The following is a 25,026-nucleotide window of genomic DNA, read 5'->3' on the forward strand; positions in this document are numbered from 1 at the left end:
AAAACCCCAGAGGACCCCTCCCGAGGGATTAATAAAGTTACAGCTGAGTAGTGAGTTGTATGTGAGGCTGGACACTAAGGAGAAAATGATTTTTAATGAATGGCAAAGCACATAAATTGTGCTGGAAGAGAGTAACCAAGTATAGAGATGGAAATGTGCTAATGTGAAGAAAGTGTGTTGAGAAGGGAGAAGGAGTACTTTGGACGAAAATTGAATTAGAGAAGGAAGTGAGGCAACTCTGAAGAGGATGGAGACGGGAGGCATAGAGAGGGTAGGAGTGAAGGCTATGATAAGGTGCGAAGAGAGTAACTGTGGTGCTGCATAAGAAAGTCCTGAGGGGCAGAGAAGTATGTGATGGGTTGAGATTACATCAGAGAGAGGCTCTGAGCCCCTTCTTGTTTGCACTGGTGATGGAGAGGCTGACAGATGAGATCAGGCAAGAGTCTCCGTGGATGATGTTTTCAGACAACCACAGAAAGGATTTGTGGATGTAGTGAAGGTGGACATGCAGGGGGTTGGTGTGACTGAGGAGGATGCTAGAAATAGAGAGATGGAGGCGGATGATCCACTGTAGCGACCTCTAAAGGGAGCAGCCGAAAGAAGAAGAAGCACAAATAATTCTAATCATGCTTTTCTTTTATTCTCAGTACTAAGCTATGTAAAGGAAGTCAAGGTTGTTTCCTCCTACAATCACTTTGGTCATGCTGTTCTTACAAGTGTGGAGGTGCCAGATGGTTTAGACTTGTTTAGATTGGTGCTCTGTCTCCCTTTATCCAAACTAAAACTTTGATGGGGTTTTTTATCTTCACTAAACACTTTTTTGCTTTGTGTTTATTATTGTGCTACTGCAAGTATTTCATATATTAATCAGTTGATTGTTACTGTAGGGCAGCTCTAGGACAATCCCAGATGTGATGTAGCTTGCTTTTATCCAGCAGATACGACATCTCATGAGGAGGTTCGAACCCTGTACCCTGACCCTCCTGCTGACGCACAAAGTCTGGACATCCAGCAGCAGGCCCTTCTACGTGAACAACAGCACAACAGTTTCTATTTCTTTTAATATTAGAAGTCAGTTATTCATTAATGAATACAAATGGTGACTGAAGTTATTTAGACAGGACATTAAACAATAAACTTCCAATAAATGATGAACAATGTGTGACTGAATGTGTTCAGTGAAAGACTTTGAAAATATCGCAGCATAAAACCAGTGTAAAAGTACTCAGACTACTTTTGGGGGTATTTATTTGATGATGCAACCAGAAAATGTGCAGGTTGTGAGTTTAACATTTTCAACACTGGAGAAGAAGTACATGTACACAGACTAGCTAATGACAAACATTTTTTTTAAATTAACCTTTATTTAAACAGGTTGTTCATTTTTCTGAGCTTATCTGGTGTCCAGTTTCGGTGGCAGTAGCATAAGCAGAGAAGACCCAGACCTTACTCTCCCGAGCCAGCTCCTCCATTATTTGGGGGACACTGAGGCATTCTCTGCTGAGTGCTGTGATCTCCCCAACATGTCCTGGGTGTGTCCTGTCTGTCCTGGTGGGACATGCCTGGAACATCTCACCCAGGAGGCGTTCAAGAGGCACCCTTGTCAGATGCCTGAACCTCCTCAACTGGCTCGTTTAGATGTAGAGGAGTAGCAGTTAACTCGGAATGAGACAGACAGCACCTACTGCTGGGGTGGGCCTACAGGAGGGAGAGCTCATGTCGTCTCTTCAGGACACATCACTGGACCCCAAGAAGCTCTCCCCGGAGCTCCCTTTGGCTGCTGGGGTCGGCATACGTTCAACTTTAAAATCACTCTTGGTTCTTGGCTAGCTTTGTGTTAGCATCCTTTGTGTACTGATGCTTGCAAGAAGCTAAAGTTGCTTTGGCAGAATTTTCTTTCTCATATATGCACACATAAGGAGAGAGATGTTTTATAAGCTTTAGTCATCACCGTGCACTTTTCCTGATTCACACAAAATACAGCAATCTGGCACCTTCCCACAGGGTCTTGCACGAGTATTAAACATGTTCATTTGTGCTTTGGACTGTCACCAGATTTCTTCTAGAAGTTTCTTGCCAGTCAGCAACTATCTTGGCAACACCACTTGAGTTTGTGTGTTGCATGCTAACATCCTTATCATATGTGTAATAATACTAAAGCTTCATCTTATGCACACACAAAAAACAAATATGGCTCCTTCGTGCAGGGTTTTCTGGTATGTTCATTTATGCTTCCCAATTAAAAAAAAAAAAAGAAAAAAAAAAAAGAAGAGAAAGCAAAGTTCTTGCTTCTCAGCCACTGCGGCCACATCCTCACCGTTTTTTAGGCAGTTATATAAACATACTGTGAGTGAGTCATAAGCTTAAATACAATAGTTGAAGGAACAAAAACTTAATGTTTAAAAATACCAGTCAAATCTGATTAAAGTAAATAAATAATAAGTATACAATGTAGTTTTAAGACTTCTCAATGTTTCGTAACATTAATGTTCTATGAACTCGTGAGTCCAGAAATCTGAATGTCATGAAAAGTATTTATTATTCGTGTATTATTATTTTACAATACAAGGTTGTTTTTTTCCTGATACTTCATGCAAACCACATTTCTCCAGGCCTGTCCTAATCAGCTTACTCAGTATCACTAGATCCAATGCTGCTCCTCCAGCAGAGCACACAAAAGTAGGAGAGACCAGAGATGCCATGGCTTAGTTAGGAGACTGTTTGCTTCAAGGCCACTAGAGGGTGCTGCCATAAAACTACAATAAACGAATTGACCTTTTGACCTGCTCACACTCTTTTATGCAAAACCCTGTTGATGTTACACACACACAAAGAGATTCTAGGTCTGACCAACCATGGGCAAAAAGATGACAGTCAATAAAATTCTAAAATTTTATTTATAAACACAATGAATAGTAGTTAGAAGTCCAGTGTCCCATTTAGGTACAAAGTAAAAACACACAGTCCAAGGCCAGAGCCAGCTATGCCACAAAGCCAGTTGCACTCCACACGTTGTTCACTTCAACAGGGGTAGCAATTGTCCTCTGAGACCCACCACCCTGTAAGTAGAAAGCCTGCACAGAGCGACAAAATAAGACAATTCACTATATAATTCACATCCCAAACATATCAGATCATTAGAGGTTTTGTCACATTACATACCTGCACTGAGAGACAAAATAGCACAGCAGTGTTTGTAATGTGGGCTATAAGTAGACTAGCATATCAGTGCAATCAATTACACCTGCCTCCAATTAGTCCAGCCCTTTTACAGTCATTGACTGGGTGAGAAAACACGAGCAAATCAACCCAAGAGACAAGCAGGAAGACTCTCTGAAGGCTCCTGTGGCTGCACAGGCAGTCTTACAATTACGAGGTTGGAGAGTTGTTGTTTCAAAATGTTCACACTGATTTCACATGCTCATTAACTCACAACCAGCTGACCATATATATTTCTGCTGCTGAGCTGCTTTTTGATGGAGATTTTCTGAATTTATTTTGCTACCATAAGAGCAGACTCCATGCTGAAAGCATGTGCACTGTCACTTGCAATGAGTGGCACTAATGACGCTAAATTTAATTACAGGTCATGGACAGCCTTCATAAATGCTCATATTACTCACCCACACTGAATTCCAGCACAGGTTCATCTGGGTCCTGACTATTTCCTGCAAAGTAACACAAACGTCATCAGAACATTAAGTCAGAGAAACAACATTTGGAGCTTTTGTACATGATAAATTATACTGCAGTAGTAAAACAAAGTCAAGCAGCAGTACATTTATTAAAATCACCTTCAGCTGTAATATTTAAACTGATTTAGTGTCAATTTAGATTATGTTTAGATTAAAATGAAACTAGTACCCTTGTAATGTCTTTTTAAATTAGAGGTAAATATTTGTATATTTTTTACATAATATAATTATATTTACTGGATTTTCTCTCTATTGTAGTTTAGTATTATAGTTATTACTTGTTTTTTATTGACTTGTCTTGTTTTTACAATGATTTGCTCTGAATGCAGCCTTTAAAGAAAAGACTATCTGTTCAGTAACTATCCATCAGACTGGGTCCATGTTACCAGCCAAATGGGTAATAATTAAAGTAAGTTTTGAATTACGTATATTTGGGTGTTTAGGTGACACTTTTGCAAAAAAAAAAAATATAATTAGGTTTAAAAGAACTAAACATGTATGTATTTAAAAACAATAAGTGTGTTAGAATTACTACAGCAACAGCTTGTAGCTCACTGTACTATTTTTGAGCACAACTTTGGTGCTTTTGCCTCATTTTTAAATCAGTGATCCCAGTAGCACAGTCTAAGCAGAGACCTCAGTGCTTGGCAAACAATCAATAGAATCAATATAATTATTAAAAAGAAACAAAATAAATGCCAACCATATAAAAAAAAAACATAAACTTAAGGAAAAAACTAAACTTGATTTTGTGTCTTTAGGCTATTGTTAACAGCAAGCATGAGGTTAGTGCATATGTATTATTATTGGAAAGATTACTGCAAAGAAAAAAAGGTTGAACCAGGAGGGGGCGATATTGCTCTTCTTACCATGAGTTACATGCAGGCTATTACTTACCATGTCACTCACATTTATTTCACAAAACAGCTGAACCCACTTAATTCGATTTAATTGTATTTATGCAGAGCTGAATCACAACAACAGTCTCCTCGAGGTGGTATAGATTGTAAGGTAGAAAGTCTACAATTAAAAAGAAAAAACCTCAATACAGTGGGAAGGAACAACTCACTTTTAACAGGAAGCACCCTCTGGCAGAACCACGGTCAGGGAGGGGCAGCCCGCTGCGACCCTTTGGGGATGAGGAGACGAAAAAGGGGACAAAAGACACACTGTGGACGAGAGCCAGAGATGAACAAGAACTAATTATTGAATGCAGAGAGGTGTATAAACACATGGTGGGAATCCCCCAGCAGGGTAGTCCCAGGGTAACTAAGGGAGGATTCATGGTCACCTGATTCAGCCCTAGCTATATGCGTTGGCAAAAAGGTAACTTTGAAACTTAATCTTAAAAGTAGAGATAGTGTCCGTCTCCTGCATTCAAACTGGGAGCTGGTTCCACAGAAGGATGATCCCCTTCTACTTCTAAATATCCTAAAAACCACAAGGAAGCCCACAGTCTGAGAGCAAACTATCAAACTACGAGGTCTTTAAAATAAGATGATTATTCAAGACCTCATGTGTGATGGGAAGGATTCTGAATTTGATGCTGGACCCACAAATCATAAAAGAGAAACACTAACTCACACACACCAGAAAGTGCCAAGAATTATAATTATATGTAATTTAGTTTTGCGTTCCTTTATAATGCTTTCAACTATACAAATAAGACACTTCATGGGGGCGCCTGAGCCTTGTAGACACAACAAATACTGAACAAACCTCATGCGCCCTGTTGTTGACAAAACGATAAAAATGAATGTGTACTTCTGTCTTATTTAGGTCATTTTTGTAGTTTTTGTAGACAGACTACTGTAATTTCTCAATAAAATGTCGCTTATTATCGCTCACTCTCAAGAACAAAAACGTGAGTAATTTCCCAGTAGCTCACCATATTTGGGATCTTCTAACATCCACACTTCATGTTTAAACGGTGGTGCGGAGGCGGTGTACCGTCGCAGGCCGGATGTAGCATTCAGCGCGGTGTGCCTTTTTTTCAGTTGCTAAGCAACAGATTTGTCCCGCCCCTTTCGTTATGACGGGGCGGGCCAGTCCTTTGACTGGTGACGTTACAAAGAAACGTCAGGTGACGTTACAAAGAAACCTTAAACCGACCTTATATATAGACCTGGCTGTTCAGTTGAAACGCATTCACACAGCGGGACAGCAGCGCTTTAAACGTTCAAACACGGAGTTTAACACAAAACAACATTTTAGACATAAAAAACAAAAAAGTGAAATGGCAAGCTCGAACTGTAACACAATGACAAATGATGAAACAGTTCAGACCAATGGGGATAATTCTACAGTACATGCTTTGGTATCCCTCTTGAATAACTTGTTCAGTAGTTTTTCGATCAAGCAGTGGGGAGAGCTTATCTCAGGCTATCCGGATTGCTTCACTGCTAAGCGGCTTGTAGGTTTTGTAGAGGACGTAATGGACCTGTGTGCACAGTCAGTAGCAGTATCACCACTGAGGTCTTCCCAGAAGTCCCCTGTACATGAAAACTGTTCTGTCCACACCACTACTGGCAAAACGGTTTTGTCACGTGTGAAATTTTTGGACGATTCTGCTGAGCAGGAGTTTGATACAGCACAGAATATAGATGCTAACAGCCAAGAAACAGCTAACACAGAAGAAAGCTGTCAAAATGCTGACCAACACAGTGCTGCAAAACCAGAAAACAATCCAATTCCAGATCCCCAGCAGCAGAAATCCTGTGTTGAACATGAAGCCAGCATCCCACCGTTAACAAACGTAAGTCAAACGGAGTCATATAAAAAGATACAGCATCACAGATCTTCTGTAGACTGTGAGCCACCTGAAAAAACCTTAGACTTTGAAAGATGGTTAGAGACATTAATTCAGGCTGTGCTTTCAAAGCTTGGTAAACTTTTAAAGTGCCCTCATTCTCACCAAAAACGTTTGTTGGATCTACTCTTGGACAAATTCAAGGGGATGGATTTGCATTTAGACCGAAAAGTGCAGAATTATTTTGACTGCATTGCTAATGCGATTTTCACTGATATTTGTGACAAATTACATAAATTGTCACTAATATCATTGAAAATGGGGAGGAGTGGGGAGGAGGATTCAATGAATTTAATGGAACAACCAATATTTAATATCATAACTACTTCAGTATTCCAAGAACACCTGTTGGCAGTAACAGTTACTGATAGACTGGAATCATATGAAAAGAAAGAAAGATGCAGATTTTCAGTGGAAATCTTTGTGGAAGGACTGATTTCCCAGGTTTCAAAAAAATCAGGCACAGTCTGCAGCATTGAAAGTGCTGAAGCTATCTCCAACCGGCTTACCATGAAAATCTGGACTGAAATCAGGGCCAGATACGACAAAATCCCACCAGAGAAGTTCAAGAAACTCAGCGAGAGGGTTTTCAAATCCCTCTGTAAAAGATGGAAGCATGCATCTTTGGTGACATTCTGGCAATTAAACTTCCAAGATCTTGATGAAGATATTGTTAAAACTTTCAAAAGAAAGATATTCACAGAACCAAGTTGCATATCTAAGTGCTTCTCATCGGTGCGGGCATTTTTTGGGAGGTGTAAGGGAAGAAACAAAGTTTCCACTTTATAGTGACATCGTGATATCAACAGCAAAATATTTTCTAAAACTCACTGGACACTTTAAATGAGCTAGTTTTACATTTAGATCAGATCAAGTCATTTTTGAAATCCCCAGGAATGGTCGCGGCAGATGGCCACCCCGCCCTGAGCCTGGTTCTGTCGAAGGTTTCTTCCTCTTAAAAGGGAGTTTTTCCTTCCCACTGTCGCCTCGTGCTTGCTCAGAGGGGTTTGTTCTTTTGGGGTTTTCTTTTTAATACTGTAAGTTGTTACCTTACAGTGTGAAGCACCTTGAAAACACCATTGTTTCCTTTGGTGCTATACAGATTGAAGTGACTTGCACTGATAACATAACTAAGCTGGGACTTTAATTTAACATCAATAAAATTATAAAAATATTACATCTTGATTTCTGCTTGTTTTCATTGTCTGTGACTTAATGAATACAAATGTGTAATTTAACAGATTCTTTCTTTATGTTAGTCTGACCGGTGATTCCACGTTGGCCTTAGGTGTTGGCGCGGATACGCTGCAGCCCCTGAGCCATTAATGGCCCAGCACACTACAGTAAAAACAAAACAACAGCCATCTGTCCAACTAGGAAAGGAAAATAATAAACTGCCTCCTTGGAGGCAACCTGACTCAAAACAGTTGCAGTCCAACTCAGACCGACTGCAATCACTCTCAGGCAGATTGATGAAGATCTGCAAATAACTGTTGTCTAATTTATAAACGCAGACAGATTGCCAACACGTCTGTTCACAATAGAGGACTGTACTTACATGGTTGCAAACTGGTTGTTATCTTGCTTATATGAAAACATTACTTTGGAGCAATGAAACTCAAACACATTCATTTTTAAAATGCTTCAAAATGAAATTTTGAAGCATTTGGCTTTATGCTTTGAAAGTGCCGTTGTGAGTGGGAGTGTGAAATCCTTACTTGATGTGTTCCCTTTGCCTTTACTGTTTTCAGTTTTATCAGTTTTCAGTTTTATTTGTCATATGCAAGTTAGCACAGGGTCAACATTGCAATGAAATGTGTTTGACGAGCAGCAGTCACTCAGCAGCATGGTACAGTAGAAGAAAATATAATAAAATATGATAAAATAAAATAAAAAATAGAAAAATAGTAAAGAGCAAAATATTAGAGAGACGTGGTAAAAGAGAAAAGATGACTAAATATATATATATATATATGTATCTATAAATATATGTACACTAGTGATTAAATAAGAAAATCTTGAAAAGAAATATGACGGGAGGTCAGATGGGATATTGCACAGGAATGAGCAGCAGAAAATTACAGTATTACTCAGACTTTTAATAGTCATATTGTCAGTTTTGGCCGACGGTCATGGGTCACTTCCACTAAAATAGCACGAGACTGGAGTAAAATGTACTTTATTAATGAGAACACATGGTGATACAGCAAAGAATCCAACCCTTCTGAAAAGCAAATGGCTTCCTGTTATACTCTACCTGATTCAGGTGAGCATCTGGAATAGACCAAGTCTGGGGGTCAGCAAACCAAAGGGAAACAAAACCCTCCCCATAAGAAAACCACTACAATATAACCAACACATCATAGGCATATGAAGATTTGTAACAAGTCCTATAAATAACTCCATAACATATAAACTTCAGTCTCTTCTATATACATTAAAACAGCGGTCCCCAACCTTTTTTGCGCCACGGACCGGTTTATGCCCGACAATATTTTCACGGACCGGCCTTTAAGGTGTCACAGATAAATACAACAAAATAAAACTAGTACCGGTACCGGAAAAAAAGAAGATTTATTCATAACACACGTGAAAGACCCAGGAAAACAGAGTTAACGATAAAAACGATAACAAAATAACGATAAAAAACGATAAAAACTCTGAAAACCATACATTTCACACCCGAGCCTCATCTCTCGACCAAACGACGGTCCGTGGCCCGGCGGTTGGGGACCGCTGCATTAAAACACCTTAACCACAGTTAGGTTTCAGCCCTCGCTGACTCAGAACAAAGTAAGACAATCAGAGTTCGATTGGTTTTTACTTGTGCAGGGGAAGCCTGGTCGGATTCTCAGAGTTGCAAGCTCTACACCCAAACTCAGACAACTCCAACTCCAGCCTCCACTCGCAGCCTTTTATTGAATGAAAACAGTTACACAACCGCCCATTGTAAACCCCATATGTTGTGTGGTAAAAGCTAAGGCACTGTGTGTGTGTGTGTGTGTGTGTGTGTGTGTGTGTGTGTGTGTGTGTGTGTGTGTGTGTGTGTGAGTGAGAGAGAGTGTATGTGTGTCTGTATACGTGACTTCCTGCTTACAAACGTTTTAACCGCATCTCTAGTCATAAAAGGGTCATCTCCCCTCAACCTCGTATATGGCTTAACCTCTCTAACAGTCCACCATTTACATGGTGAGCCCATAAAGGGCAGGAAGTGAACATTCCTTACCAAATAAGGAAACCAGAATCTTACATAGATTGTGCCTGCAGTTGAAAACTATAGCTAGTAACATCCCCAACATCCTACATGTGGGGGAGGAACAGAAAATATCTGAACATACAGTTCAAGACAAGGTCCAAGCACAATAATGACAACTTTTAACAAAATCACTCCAACACACACTCCCCTAGCCTGGCACATTGGTTTTCTCCAGGAGCTCATAAGCAGGTGATTGAGCTGCTTTTACTCTTTACAAAGTGAGTACTGTTAACACTTCTCTTTTTACATATACAACTAATTTAGGTTACAGACAAATGATTAAATGTGAACAGCTCTAACACAGGTTCTTTTCCTGACACAGGTAGGATGGCCAGTCCCCCTGTCTCTTCACCTTTAACGAGTCACTTAAATAACAACCCAAAAAGCCTAATAAAGAATCACAATCAACCAGTGTGTGTTTTTCTTCATTACGGTTTTTAAATACAAATCAGTCAGTCAATTAATAAAAATACAAGTAAGGGTAATGGAACCCCTGGTCTCCATTACACACATAAATACCATAAAGACACTAAGTCGTAGAGCTCTGAACTCCTTGCTTCTATGATATTTACACTTCTTCTTGGCCTTCTCCTTCACTCTGAGTCACTCCAGGATAAACGCATCAGCTCAGACATACAATAATTAAAATATGTGTAGGTGACCGTTTGGCAGAAGACGATGTCGAGGCGGTACTGCAGTGACACGTCCGTGGCTATCGTCGGGGCGGTGTCCTGCATCAGAAGGAAGTCAATAGACTTCTTGGCTTTGTTGCTCATCATGGCGCTGTAGTCCGTGGGCGTGGCCTGCAAAAAGTGTAAATAAACCATCAGAGACCAAACACAAATATGCCTTCCAACCACTAGTTTAGACAACATCTTGCAAAGAGTGTGTATTTCAGAGTGCAGTTGTTTTTAAATTTGACAGAAACAGAAATAAAGACGGAAGAGAAGGACAACAGGGAAAGCAGAAGCACCGACACACTGAAATCTTTTAGGGTCAAGCTCCAGAACTAGCCACAAATCCTGCTGGAAAGAACCTAAAAATACTTAAAAATACTTGCAGAGATCGAATGGAGCCGTTAACTCAAAAGCCTGGTGTCAGGCATGTTCTTTAATAAATAAGAAACGAGCTGATATGTTACAGACCCCAGTCTTTACGTAAAGAAAAAGCTGACATTTAGAGAGAGAGGTCTGGGCTTCTCTGCTTGGGCTGCTGCCCCCGCGACCCGGCTCCGGATAAAGTGGAAGAAAGTGGATGGATGAATGAATCTTGAAAATGAACAAGTCTTCCAGTACAGAGTAAAATGTGAGAGTGAAAATATTGCGTGTACTTAAAACCCCTGGAGGGTCTTGGGTCGATTTGTGGCTATTTTCAAATTTTGATTACATGCCATTTGCACAGTGTTGAATGGACTATAGCCAAATTCTCCAAAAAAAAAGTTTGATATGATTTTATTTCAAAATTCAAGTCTGACTTCCTTCAATTAGCTTCAGTGGCTAAGCTACAGACAAACTTACACTATTGTGCTTAGTGGTCGATTTGTGCCCCATTGAAACCCATTATAAACGCTATTTTTCACTGCAAATTAATTACGGTCAAAGGGATCGTTGATGTTTAGCGTTCATTTTCATTTTGCAGGACGGGCCTTAGAGTTGTAATTTTTTTATTTGTCCACCGGGTGGCGCCCTTGCTCCACATTTGACCCCGGGCTGGAAAACAGCGGGCTGCTTAGATAGACCTGCGGGAAATGAAGCCTCATTTCCGGCGTGCAGCAGCGGCTTCGCCCGCTGATCGGGCGGGACAATTTTTTGGTCCCTAGGACCGTGAGAGGGTGCTTTTTTTTTTTTTAGTCAACAGGAAATGACGTATTTGTTGTCACGTGGTATCGGGCGTGTGTGCTGGAAAAACGGGTCCCCGGTGATCGTGCCCCGGTAACAATGGCGTGTCCAGCGGGGTGGCCTGGGGGGGCACAGGCCACCCCCCAAACCAGACTGGCCACCCCAGGTGCCACCCCAAAGGCAAAACAATAAAATTCAATCAAATATCAAATGTCCGATTATGTTTTCACGGTGACGCTCAGATATCCGAGTGTAAGTGAATGCAGCATCGCTTCTGCGCTATGCGCATCACGTTAGCAAAGGTAGGAGAGCCAAGCGCGAAAGATGGCACTGCAGGAAACAATTTTTCGGTGAAAGAAAATGAGGACAGAATAAATGTCCCGGTAAGTAATATCAAGTTTGTTGAGTTTAGTAAACTTCGGTGAAATTAGAATACCAAGGAAAAAAATAACACTTAAAGAATTATTGCAGCTGTGGAATATTTCAGACAGTATGCTACTGAGGGCAGCTAACATAAGAGTTATGCGTTATAAGATATAATCTAAGTCGTAACATTGCTGTATGGAGCTGCAGATTTGGTTGCAGGTTAACATAGCTGGACTGGCCATCGGGCATACCGGGCATATCCCCAGTGACTTATTTTTTATTTTTTTTGTAATGGCATGAACAATGAGAGGTGGTGGATTGGCCAGATGCAGGTCGATGTGTAGAAATAACTCCGTTGTTTGGTGGTGGCTATGACGGGGCTTCCACAGAGGCAACAGGTGGATGAGGGAAGGGGAGGCAGGAGGAGAGACCCGAAGCAGCCGCCAGTCCGAGTGTCAGGTGAACTGAACTTCATGTAAGAAGTTATGACCTGCAGTCTATCTGGGTCAGATATAAACCAAGTTTAGGTGGAGTTTATTTTCATGTTGCTGACTTTTTACTGTCAGTTGCAATAACTCATACTGCGTTCTAGCCAGTTTGACGGAGTTTTTATACAGCTGGGTGGGTGCTATGATGTTACTGATAGTGAACTTTATTTTATTCATAAGGTTAGTAGAGTTGCCAACGGCTCCTTAAAAAAATGGAATGGTCCCTCATTCAGAGAAAATATTACGCGTTTCGTATTGAGCTGAGAAGAGACGCAGTTTGTCCCGGACTTTAGCTAGAATGGAAAAAAGACACAAAGCTGGATTTATTCTGTGTGTTTACGCTGCACAGCTGCCTCTTCTCTCATTCTCCCCCCCTCCCTCTCCTGTTGCTACTTCAATCATGAAACTGATCAATGATCAGCTGATCGGCTTTTCTCTCTTGTTTATCGCCCACTTTGCGCCAGAAAGAGGAAACCAGCAGATGTTGCGCTAAACAACAGCAGCACGTTTAAGCTTGATCGGCTGTTGTTAGAATGTATTTAATATTAATTTCTAGTATCAGCTGATGTTTGCTGGAGCCACAGCTGTAAAGCTGCTGGTCATGATGTCTGTTTAGATATGTGGTGAGAGGGAAACATGAAGATGAAACCAGGAGATGTCCTTACTGAATCATCAGAGCTGAACAGGTGATGGAGAAACAGGTTTACCTTTTAGGTGACATGAATGAGTTGAAGGGAAGTTATGAATTGTTTCTGAGAGACAAATAACACCAGGATCCTTTTTTATGTAGCAGACAGCTGGTAACTGTGCAGGGGCGGGTCTAGCAAAGTTTTGCCAGGGGGCCAGGTAGGGCATTAACAGGGAAAGGTGGGCACAAAGAAATACTTTTCTTTCTTATTCTCATTTAAAATACCTAGTTTTTATTAAATAATTATCTAAATCTTACAACCAAAGTTTTTATCTGACGTAAAATGTATAGAAATCATACATATACCAACAAGACTGTACATCACTGTCACAACAGGGTTTGTTTTCAGTCAAAGTCTTTATGGCTTTACTACCTGGTGGGTCGGTCTGTAGTAAAAATGCCCAATTTTTTTGTCCCAGTCCAGCCCTGCAGGTTAATACTGGCAGTGTCACCATGCCAGCTGACTGTATTTTATCATCAGCCAGTGTTGTTCTTTATCAATATTACCAAAGTTTACGATAAGGCAGCATAGAAAGTATTTACTTGCTTTCAGGTTTCATTCAAATGTTAGTCTTTTCAGTTGTTTCCCCACTTTTTTCCTGTTTCAAAATCAAACACCAGTTTGTGAGAAGATTATCTTCTTTTTTTAACAGGCAGATAAAGTTTTGCATTGGCATTGGCTAATTTGTCAATTGTTTGTTACAAATGTTCGTATTTTAATTTTCAAAAATGTTTTTGCCCAAAACATATGTGCACTATATGTCAGTAAAAATACTATGCAAATATTGTTGTCCTTGACTGCTGAGTAAACACTGACAAAGCACTGATTGTATCTCTTGTACTTTATCAACGCAGTATCTAAAAACTTTGCACCGTAGTGGTTAAAATCTCATTCTAATAAGAGTTAAAAGTGCATTTGGTTATTAGGTTTATAGGATTATTGAATTATGGTTAAGGGTTGGTAGAATTTTTTTTTAAAACATTATCTGCCAATTAAATCTGCCACCCTTCTCCAAATCTGTGCCCCTACCTGGCCCCCCCAACAAAAATTTTCTAGACACGCCACTGTACACAGATGGTCTGAATTTGTGAAGCGAGTGGTATCGCATTTATCGAAGTCGGCTCCTCGTTGTTTTTTTCTAAGCCACGATTAGGCTCATTGAGAGCAGGCATGTGCATGCAGACAGTGTTTGTTTTTACATCTGGTGGGTAACGTCCCTCCCTATATTTTTGGAACAGTACCTCTGAAGCTTGATTTAGATTTCTGCAGGAAATTTACGTTCTAACTTCAGATGTAACACCTCTTAACACTAAACCGGTCCATCATGCTGTTGTTTCCAGTTACAGCGTATATTTCCTGCTGAAGCATATTTCAGGCATAAGACAGAAACATTACAAAAATATACACCTGCAGGCCACTCTATTGTCTTTATTTGACTAAATGCACTAAATTGCTGCCACAAGCTTTTGAACACATGTACCTAATAAAGTGGCTGGTGAGTGTCCTCAGTCCCAGCTCGGATACAGATGTGTCGGTGTGTCTTTGTTCCCTGCAGTAGTGCCCTCTCCAGCTCAGTCATCATCCACATACCCCAGGACACTGTCCGAGCCAAAGAGATCATCGCCTACGTCAACACGCTGAAGACTCAGGTCAGCTATTACGCAGAGAGGCTGTCTCAAGCTGCCAAAGACCAATCGGCCAGCGGACTGGAGTGGACGCTCGCCAGTCTGGTTGACAAGGTACTAAAAGTGTTTGACGTTACGTGGGGACGCTTCATATTTCATTCATACCCTCTTCCTTTCAGACCCGTCAGCTGGTGGCAGTGTGCGGCTGCAAGCTGCTAGCTTCAGCTATTTAGGCCCTGAACGCAGTACGAGTACATCGCAACCAAAGCTTCTCCTTCCGCTGAGTCTGAACAAGTAGTGCTCCGCAATGACCAGGATATGCTGAGAGCAAAGTACAGCGGTCACAACAGCCAGTCGTCACTGCACGTGGACTGGCACGAAGAGGAGTGGGTGAGTTGATCAGCAGTTATTGGCTGTTTTCTGATTCCAGATTTTTTATTTCTTTAGCATGACAACAGACAAGCTTAGTTTCTTGGCACACATTGTGGATACAGCTTGATATCTTAACTACACTCTGAACTCTGTTTTTCTTTTCTTGTTGCTTCTTCTTCTTCTTGAGTCATCCCTCTCATGTTGATTTCCAGCTCAGGTCACTCCTTACTTTTAAGAAGTTGGAGGATTCGTGAGCAGATTTTTCCTTCACCATATCAGCCGACTTTATTCTATGAGAAAATACTCTTAAATGACTCGTCTTTAAAAAGTGTTCAGTGTTTTATGTCTGGTCTGTGTGTCATCTTTGTCTTTACAATGTTGCAGCAATACTTTAGTAATGATATGATATGATATGATATGATATGATATGATATACCTTTATTAGTCCCACAAGGGGAAATTTAAATGTTGGTTTAGTGTAAGCTCAGCTTTTTAACTAATGTAAGAAGTGTTATGACTGACTCGTTTTTAATACCTAAATCTGGCCTCAGTGCACAAACCTAAATGAATCGGTACATATGAAAGCGCCCAAGTCACGAGCTGTGTTCAAGGACATGGATAAAACAAAAAGGTTCAAATTTGTGCCCAAAAACCCCACAAATCAGTGTCACTGTTTTAAAATCTGCTGCGAGACCGCTCTAAATGTCAGCTTTTTCTTTACGTAAAGACTGGGGTCTGTAACATATCAGCTCGTTTCTTATTTATTAAAGAACATGCCTGACACCAGGCTTTTGAGTTAACGGCTCCATTCGATCTCTGCAAGTATTTTTAAGTATTTTTAGGTTCTTTCCAGCAGGATTTGTGGCTAGTTCTGGAGCTTGACCCTAAAAGATTTCAGTGTGTGGGTGCTTCTGCTTTCCCTGTTGTCCTTCTCTTCCGTCTTTATTTCTGTTTCTGTCAAATTTAAAAACAACTGCACTCTGAAATACACACTCTTTGCAAGATGTTGTCTAAACTAGTGGTTGGAAGGCATATTTGTGTTTGGTCTCTGATGGTTTATTTACACTTTTTGCAGGCCACGCCCACGGACTACAGCGCCATGATGAGCAACAAAGCCAAGAAGTCTATTGACTTCCTTCTGATGCAGGACACCGCCCCGACGATAGCCACGGACGTGTCACTGCAGTACCGCCTCGACATCGTCTTCTGCCAAACGGTCACCTACACATATTTTAATTATTGTATGTCTGAGCTGATGCGTTTATCCTGGAGTGACTCAGAGTGAAGGAGAAGGCCAAGAAGAAGTGTAAATATCATAGAAGCAAGGAGTTCAGAGCTCTACGACTTAGTGTCTTTATGGTATTTATGTGTGTAATGGAGACCAGGGGTTCCATTACCCTTACTTGTATTTTTATTAATTGACTGACTGATTTGTATTTAAAAACCGTAATGAAGAAAAACACACACTGGTTGATTGTGATTCTTTATTAGGCTTTTTGGGTTGTTATTTAAGTGACTCGTTAAAGGTGAAGAGACAGGGGGACTGGCCATCCTACCTGTGTCAGGAAAAGAACCCGTGTTAGAGCTGTTCACATTTAATCATTTGTCTGTAACCTAAATTAGTTGTATATGTAAAAAGAGAAGTGTTAACAGTACTCACTTTGTAAAGAGTAAAAGCAGCTCAATCACCTGCTTATGAGCTCCTGGAGAAAACCAATGTGCCAGGCTAGGGGAGTGTGTGTTGGAGTGATTTTGTTAAAAGTTGTCATTATTGTGCTTGGACCTTGTCTTGAACTGTATGTTCAGATATTTTCTGTTCCTCCCCCACATGTAGGATGTTGGGGATGTTACTAGCTATAGTTTTCAACTGCAGGCACAATCTATGTAAGATTCTGGTTTCCTTATTTGGTAAGGAATGTTCACTTCCTGCCCTTTATGGGCTCACCATGTAAATGGTGGACTGTTAGAGAGGTTAAGCCATATACGAGGTTGAGGGGAGATGACCCTTTTATGACTAGAGATGCGGTTAAAACGTTTGTAAGCAGGAAGTCACGTATACAGACACACATACACTCTCTCTCACTCACACACACACACACACACACACACACACACACACACACAGTGCCTTAGCTTTTACCACACAACATATGGGGTTTACAATGGGCGGTTGTGTAACTGTTTTCATTCAATAAAAGGCTGCGAGTGGAGGCTGGAGTTGGAGTTGTCTGAGTTTGGGTGTAGAGCTTGCAACTCTGAGAATCCGACCAGGCTTCCCCTGCACAAGTAAAAACCAATCGAACTCTGATTGTCTTACTTTGTTCTGAGTCAGCGAGGGCTGAAACCTAACTGTGTGGTTAAGGTGTTTTAATGCAGCGGTCCCCAACCGCTGGGCCACGGACCGTCGTTTGGTCGAGAGATGAGGCTCGGGTGTGAAATGTATGGTTTTCAGAGTTTTTATCGTTTTTTATCGTTATTTTGTTATCGTTTTTATCGTTAACTCTGTTTTCCTGGGTCTTTCACGTGTGTTATGAATAAATCTTCTTTTTTTCCGGTACCGGTACTAGTTTTATTTTGTTGTATTTATCTGTGACACCTTAAAGGCCGGTCCGTGAAAATATTGTCGGGCATAAACCGGTCCGTGGCGCAAAAAAGGTTGGGGACCGCTGTTTTAATGTATATAGAAGAGACTGAAGTTTATATGTTATGGAGTTATTTATAGGACTTGTTACAAATCTTCATATGTCTATGATGTGTTATATCAGCCCGTTCTCACTCCCGAGGCGTAACATGTCGACGTTTTGTCACGTCCCGCGGCGTTCCTGAGGAACGTGAAAGGAGACCTTCGGCGTTCTTATGGTACGCGGCGGGCTATGGCTGGAATCCAGTGCAATGACGCTCCCGCGGTAATAGACGTTCCAGCCCTGTATTCCAGCCCTAAACCTAACCTTATCCCTAGCCCTGACCATAACCTTATTCCTGACCTTAACCAGGACTTTAATGATGTTAAATAGCGTGTTTCTAAGCGATTTGAAGAAAAAGAGCAAACATGTGTAGATTCAGTCCAGACAGTTCTCATATTTCCTCTTTTTTCCGAGGTCGTCATTTAGGAACGTGGTGGGTAGCCGAAAACGTAATATGGTGACGATTTGTCACCTAGCGTAAAATGTTACGCTTTGGGAGTGAGAACGTGTTGGTTATATTGTAGTGGTTTTCTTATGGGGAGGGTTTTGTTTCCCTTTGGTTTGCTGACCCCCAGACTTGGTCTATTCCAGATGCTCACCTGAATCAGGTAGAGTATAACAGGAAGCCATTTGCTTTTCAGAAGGGTTGGATTCTTTGCTGTATCACCATGTGTTCTCATTAATAAAGTACATTTTACTCCAGTCTCGTGCTATTTTAGTGGAAGTGACCCATGACCGTCGGCCAAAACTGACAATATGACTATTAAAAGTCTGAGTAATACTGTAATTTTCTGCTGCTCATTCCTGTGCAATATCCCATCTGACCTCCCGTCATATTTCTTTTCAAGATTTTCTTATTTAATCACTAGTGTACATATATTTATAGATACATATATATATATATTTAGTCATCTTTTCTCTTTTACCACGTCTTTCAAATATTTTGCTCTTTACTATTTTTCTATTTTTTATTTTATTTTATTATATTTTATTATATTTTCTTCTACTGTACCATGCTGCTGAGTGACTGCTGCTCGTCAAACACATTTCATTGCAATGTTGACCCTGTGCTAACTTGCATATGACAAATAAAACTGAAAACTGATAAAACTGAAAACAGTAAAGGCAAAGGGAACACATCAAGTAAGGATTTCACACTCCCACTCACAACGGCACTTTCAAAGCATAAAGCCAAATATTTCAAAATTTCATTTTGAAGCATTTTAAAAATGAATGTGTTTGAGTTTCATTGCTCCAAAGTAATGTTTTCATATAAGCAAGATAACAACCAGTTTGCAACCATGTAAGTACAGTCCTCTATTGTGAACAGACGTGTTGGCAATCTGTCTGCGTTTATAAATTAGACAACAGTTATTTGCAGATCTTCATCAATCTGCCTGAGAGTGATTGCAGTCAGTCTGAGTTGGACTGCAACTGTTTTGAGTCAGGTTGCCTCCAAGGAGGCAGTTTATTATTTTCCTTTCCTAGTTGGACAGATGGCTGTTGTTTTGTTTTTACTGTAGTGTGCTGGGCCATTAATGGCTCAGGGGCTGCAGCGTATCCGCGCCAACACCTAAGGCCAACGTGGAGTCACCGGTCAGACTAACATAAAGAAAGAATCTGTTAAATTACACATTTGTATTCATTAAGTCACAGACAATGAAAACAAGCAGAAATCAAGATGTAATATTTTTATAATTTTATTGATGTTAAATTAAAGTCCCAGCTTAGTTATGTTGTCAGTGCAAGTCACTTCAATCTGTATAGCACCAAAGGAAACAATGGTGTTTTCAAGGTGCTTCACACTGTAAGGTAACAACTTACAGTATTAAAAAGAAAACCCCAAAAGAACAAACCCCTCTGAGCAAGCACGAGGCGACAGTGGGAAGGAAAAACTCCCTTTTAAGAGGAAGAAACCTTCGACAGAACCAGGCTCAGGGCGGGGTGGCCATCTGCCGCGACCATTCCTGGGGATTTCAAAAATGACTTGATCTGATCTAAATGTAAAACTAGCTCATTTAAAGTGTCCAGTGAGTTTTAGAAAATATTTTGCTGTTGATATCACGATGTCACTATAAAGTGGAAACTTTGTTTCTTCCCTTACACCTCCCAAAAAATGCACGCACCGATGAGAAGCACTTAGATATGCAACTTGGTTCTGTGAATATCTTTCTTTTGAAAGTTTTAACAATATCTTCATCAAGATCTTGGAAGTTTAATTGCCAGAATGTCACCAAAGATGCATGCTTCCATCTTTTACAGAGGGATTTGAAAACCCTCTCGCTGAGTTTCTTGAACTTCTCTGGTGGGATTTTGTCGTATCTGGCCCTGATTTCAGTCCAGATTTTCATGGTAAGCCGGTTGGAGATAGCTTCAGCACTTTCAATGCTGAAGACTGTGCCTGATTTTTTTGCAACCTGGGAAATCAGTCCTTCCACAAAGATTTCCACTGAAAATCTGCATCTTTCTTTCTTTTCATATGATTCCAGTCTATCAGTAACTGTTACTGCCAACAGGTGTTCTTGGAATACTGAAGTAGTTATGATATTAAATATTGGTTGTTCCATTAAATTCATTGAATCCTCCTCCCCACTCCTCCCCATTTTCAATGATATTAGTGACAATTTATGTAATTTGTCACAAATATCAGTGAAAATCGCATTAGCAATGCAGTCAAAATAATTCTGCACTTTTCGGTCTAAATGCAAATCCATCCCCTTGAATTTGTCCAAGAGTAGATCCAACAAACGTTTTTGGTGAGAATGAGGGCACTTTAAAAGTTTACCAAGCTTTGAAAGCACAGCCTGAATTAATGTCTCTAACCACCTTTCAAAGTCTAAGGTTTTTTCAGGTGGCTCACAGTCTACAGAAGATCTGTGATGCTGTATCTTTTTATATGACTCCGTTTGACTTACGTTTGTTAACGGTGGGATGCTGGCTTCATGTTCAACACAGGATTTCTGCTGCTGGGGATCTGGAATTGGATTGTTTTCTGGTTTTGCAGCACTGTGTTGGTCAGCATTTTGACAGCTTTCTTCTGTGTTAGCTGTTTCTTGGCTGTTAGCATCTATATTCTGTGCTGTATCAAACTCCTGCTCAGCAGAATCGTCCAAAAATTTCACACGTGACAAAACCGTTTTGCCAGTAGTGGTGTGGACAGAACAGTTTTCATGTACAGGGGACTTCTGGGAAGACCTCAGTGGTGATACTGCTACTGACTGTGCACACAGGTCCATTACGTCCTCTACAAAACCTACAAGCCGCTTAGCAGTGAAGCAATCCGGATAGCCTGAGATAAGCTCTCCCCATTGCTTGATCGAAAAACTACTGAACAAGTTATTCAAGAGGGATACCAAAGCATGTACTGTAGAATTATCCCCATTGGTCTGAACTGTTTCATCATTTGTCATTGTGTTACAGTTCGAGCTTGCCATTTCACTTTTTTGTTTTTTATGTCTAAAATGTTGTTTTGTGTTAAACTCCGTGTTTGAACGTTTAAAGCGCTGCTGTCCCGCTGTGTGAATGCGTTTCAACTGAACAGCCAGGTCTATATATAAGGTCGGTTTAAGGTTTCTTTGTAACGTCACCTGACGTTTCTTTGTAACGTCACCAGTCAAAGGACTGGCCCGCCCCGTCATAACGAAAGGGGCGGGACAAATCTGTTGCTTAGCAACTGAAAAAAAGGCACACCGCGCTGAATGCTACATCCGGCCTGCGACGGTACACCGCCTCCGCACCACCGTTTAAACATGAAGTGTGGATGTTAGAAGATCCCAAATATGGTGAGCTACTGGGAAATTACTCACGTTTTTGTTCTTGAGAGTGAGCGATAATAATTATTGAGAAATTACAGTAGTCTGTCTACAAAAACTACAAAAATGACCTAAATAAGACAGAAGTACACATTCATTTTTATCGTTTTGTCAACAACAGGGCGCATGAGGTTTGTTCAGTATTTGTTGTGTCTACAAGGCTCAGGCGCCCCCATGAAGTGTCTTATTTGTATAGTTGAAAGCATTATAAAGGAACGCAAAACTAAATTACATATAATTATAATTCTTGGCACTTTCTGGTGTGTGTGAGTTAGTGTTTCTCTTTTATGATTTGTGGGTCCAGCATCAAATTTAGAATCCTTCCCATCACACATGAGGTCTTGAATAATCATCTTATTTTAAAGACCTCGTAGTTTGATAGTTTGCTCTCAGACTGTGGGCTTCCTTGTGGTTTTTAGGATATTTAGAAGTAGAAGGGGATCATCCTTCTGTGGAACCAGCTCCCAGTTTGAATGCAGGAGACGGACACTATCTCTACTTTTAAGATTAAGTTTCAAAGTTACCTTTTTGCCAACGCATATAGCTAGGGCTGAATCAGGTGACCATGAATCCTCCCTTAGTTACCCTGGGACTACCCTGCTGGGGGATTCCCACCATGTGTTTATACACCTCTCTGCATTCAATAATTAGTTCTTGTTCATCTCTGGCTCTCGTCCACAGTGTGTCTTTTGTCCCCTTTTTCGTCTCCTCATCCCCAAAGGGTCGCAGCGGGCTGCCCCTCCCTGACCGTGGTTCTGCCAGAGGGTGCTTCCTGTTAAAAGTGAGTTGTTCCTTCCCACTGTATTGAGGTTTTTTCTTTTTAATTGTAGACTTTCTACCTTACAATCTATACCACCTCGAGGAGACTGTTGTTGTGATTCAGCTCTGCATAAATACAATTAAATCGAATTAAGTGGGTTCAGCTGTTTTGTGAAATAAATGTGAGTGACATGGTAAGTAATAGCCTGCATGTAACTCATGGTAAGAAGAGCAATATCGCCCCCTCCTGGTTCAACCTTTTTTTCTTTGCAGTAATCTTTCCAATAATAATACATATGCACTAACCTCATGCTTGCTGTTAACAATAGCCTAAAGACACAAAATCAAGTTTAGTTTTTTCCTTAAGTTTATGTTTTTTTTTATATGGTTGGCATTTATTTTGTTTCTTTTTAATAATTATATTGATTCTATTGATTGTTTGCCAAGCACTGAGGTCTCTGCTTAGACTGTGCTACTGGGATCACTGATTTAAAAATGAGGCAAAAGCACCAAAGTTGTGCTCAAAAATAGTACAGTGAGCTACAAGCTGTTGCTGTAGTAATTCTAACACACTTATTGTTTTTAAATACATACATGTTTAGTTCTTTTAAACCTAATTATATATATATTTTTTTGCAAAAGTGTCACCTAAACACCCAAATATACGTAATTCAAAACTTACTTTAATTATTACCCATTTGGCTGGTAACATGGACCCAGTCTGATGGATAGTTACTGAACAGATAGTCTTTTCTTTAAAGGCTGCATTCAGAGCAAATCATTGTAAAAACAAGACAAGTCAATAAAAAACAAGTAATAACTATAATACTAAACTACAATAGAGAGAAAATCCAGTAAATATAATTATATTATGTAAAAAATATACAAATATTTACCTCTAATTTAAAAAGACATTACAAGGGTACTAGTTTCATTTTAATCTCAACATAATCTAAATTGACACTAAATCAGTTTAAATATTACAGCTGAAGGTGATTTTAATAAATGTACTGCTGCTTGACTTTGTTTTACTACTGCAGTATAATTTATCATGTACAAAAGCTCCAAATGTTGTTTCTCTGACTTAATGTTCTGATGACGTTTGTGTTACTTTGCAGGAAATAGTCAGGACCCAGATGAACCTGTGCTGGAATTCAGTGTGGGTGAGTAATATGAGCATTTATGAAGGCTGTCCATGACCTGTAATTAAATTTAGCGTCATTAGTGCCACTCATTGCAAGTGACAGTGCACATGCTTTCAGCATGGAGTCTGCTCTTATGGTAGCAAAATAAATTCAGAAAATCTCCATCAAAAAGCAGCTCAGCAGCAGAAATATATATGGTCAGCTGGTTGTGAGTTAATGAGCATGTGAAATCAGTGTGAACATTTTGAAACAACAACTCTCCAACCTCGTAATTGTAAGACTGCCTGTGCAGCCACAGGAGCCTTCAGAGAGTCTTCCTGCTTGTCTCTTGGGTTGATTTGCTCATGTTTTCTCACCCAGTCAATGACTGTAAAAGGGCTGGACTAATTGGAGGCAGGTGTAATTGATTGCACTGATATGCTAGTCTACTTATAGCCCACATTACAAACACTGCTGTGTTATTTTGTCTCTCAGTGCAGGTATGTAATGTGACAAAACCTCTAATGATCTGATATGTTTGGGATGGATGGGCTGTGAATTATATAGTGAATTGTCTTATTTTGTCGCTCTGTGCAGGCTTTCTACTTACAGGGTGGTGGGTCTCAGAGGACAATTGCTACCCCTGTTGAAGTGAACAACGTGTGGAGTGCAACTGGCTTTGTGGCATAGCTGGCTCTGGCCTTGGACTGTGTGTTTTTACTTTGTACCTAAATGGGACACTGGACTTTTAACTACTATTCATTGTGTTTATAAATAAAATTTTAGAATTTTATTGACTGTCATCTTTTTGCCCACGGTGGAGACGGTTGGTCAGACCTAGAATCTGTGTGCGTGTGTGTCTGTGTGTGTAACATCAACAGGGTTTTGCATAAAAGAGTGTGAGCAGGTCAAAAGGTCAATTCATTTATTGTAGTTTTATGGCAGCACCCTCTAGTGGCCTTGAAGCAAACAGTCTCCTAACTAAGCCATGGCATCTCTGGTCTCTCCTACTTTTGTGTGCTCTGCTGGAGGAGCAGCATTGGATCTAGTGATACTGAGTAAGCTGATTAGGACAGGCCTGGAGAAATGTGGTTTGCATGAAGTATCAGGAAAAAAACAACCTTGTATTGTAAAATAATAATACACGAATAATAAATACTTTTCATGACATTCAGATTTCTGGACTCACGAGTTCATAGAACATTAATGTTACGAAACATTGAGAAGTCTTAAAACTACATTGTATACTTATTATTTATTTACTTTAATCAGATTTGACTGGTATTTTTAAACATTAAGTTTTTGTTCCTTCAACTATTGTATTTAAGCTTATGACTCACTCACAGTATGTTTATATAACTGCCTAAAAAACGGTGAGGATGTGGCCGCAGTGGCTGAGAAGCAAGAACTTTGCTTTTTCTTCTTTTTTTTTTTTTCTTTTTTAATTGGGAAGCATAAATGAACATACCAGAAAACCCTGCATGAAGGAGCCATATTTGTTTTTTGTGT

General features: G+C 40.2%; 1 protein-coding gene and 1 long non-coding RNA gene across 6 annotated transcripts; one reads left to right on the forward strand and one right to left on the reverse strand.

The window, feature by feature from the left end:
- Positions 1-2,898: 2,898 nt before the first annotated feature.
- LOC147313154 (uncharacterized) lies at positions 2,899-6,959 on the reverse strand. Of its 2 annotated transcripts, XR_015125157.1 has the most exons (4): positions 5,584-6,959; positions 4,765-4,864; positions 3,624-3,668; positions 2,899-3,074 (listed from the first exon to the last, which is right to left on the reverse strand). It is a non-coding gene; the product is annotated as an uncharacterized LOC147313154 (long non-coding RNA). The 2 variants fall into 2 exon arrangements; XR_015125156.1 differs by having other exon boundaries at positions 4,765-6,958.
- Positions 6,960-10,988: 4,029 nt separating this feature from the next.
- On the forward strand, positions 10,989-24,320 carry LOC147313155 (inositol polyphosphate-4-phosphatase type I A-like). Of its 4 annotated transcripts, XM_086265122.1 has the most exons (6): positions 12,836-14,880; positions 14,946-15,156; positions 16,214-16,354; positions 22,316-22,415; positions 23,512-23,556; positions 24,115-24,320. In XM_086265122.1, exons 1-2 carry the CDS (start codon positions 14,668-14,670, stop codon positions 14,997-14,999), a joined length of 267 nt encoding a protein of 88 aa, XP_086121248.1. In that variant the 5' UTR covers positions 12,836-14,667; the 3' UTR covers positions 15,000-15,156; positions 16,214-16,354; positions 22,316-22,415; positions 23,512-23,556; positions 24,115-24,320. The 4 variants fall into 4 exon arrangements, 3 of the variants coding, with proteins under 3 accessions (XP_086121246.1, XP_086121247.1, XP_086121248.1); XR_015125154.1 differs by lacking the exons at positions 12,836-14,880; positions 14,946-15,156; positions 16,214-16,354 and adding an exon at positions 21,146-21,604; XM_086265120.1 differs by lacking the exons at positions 22,316-22,415; positions 23,512-23,556; positions 24,115-24,320 and adding an exon at positions 10,989-11,981 and having other exon boundaries at positions 14,697-15,156; positions 16,214-18,524.
- The last annotated feature ends 706 nt before the right edge of the window (positions 24,321-25,026 follow it).

The sequence above is a fragment of the Aulonocara sp. 'chitande type north' Nkhata Bay genome, linkage group LG15 (genome assembly GCF_057382095.1).
Source record: "Aulonocara sp. 'chitande type north' Nkhata Bay isolate Kocher_YH1m ecotype deep benthic linkage group LG15, A_spYH_male_GT1.1, whole genome shotgun sequence".
Lineage (NCBI taxonomy): Eukaryota > Metazoa > Chordata > Actinopteri > Cichliformes > Cichlidae > Aulonocara > Aulonocara sp. 'chitande type north' Nkhata Bay.

Bases quoted from the DNA above. Each gene is read 5' to 3' on its own strand.
- LOC147313155 (XM_086265120.1), top strand. From the start codon at position 15,085: ATGCTGAGAGCAAAGTACAGCGGTCACAACAGCCAGTCGTCACTGCAC. The intron at 15,157-16,213 runs GTGAGTTGATCA...CACTTTTTGCAG, and splicing joins ACTGGCACGAAGAGGAGTGG to GCCACGCCCACGGACTACAG.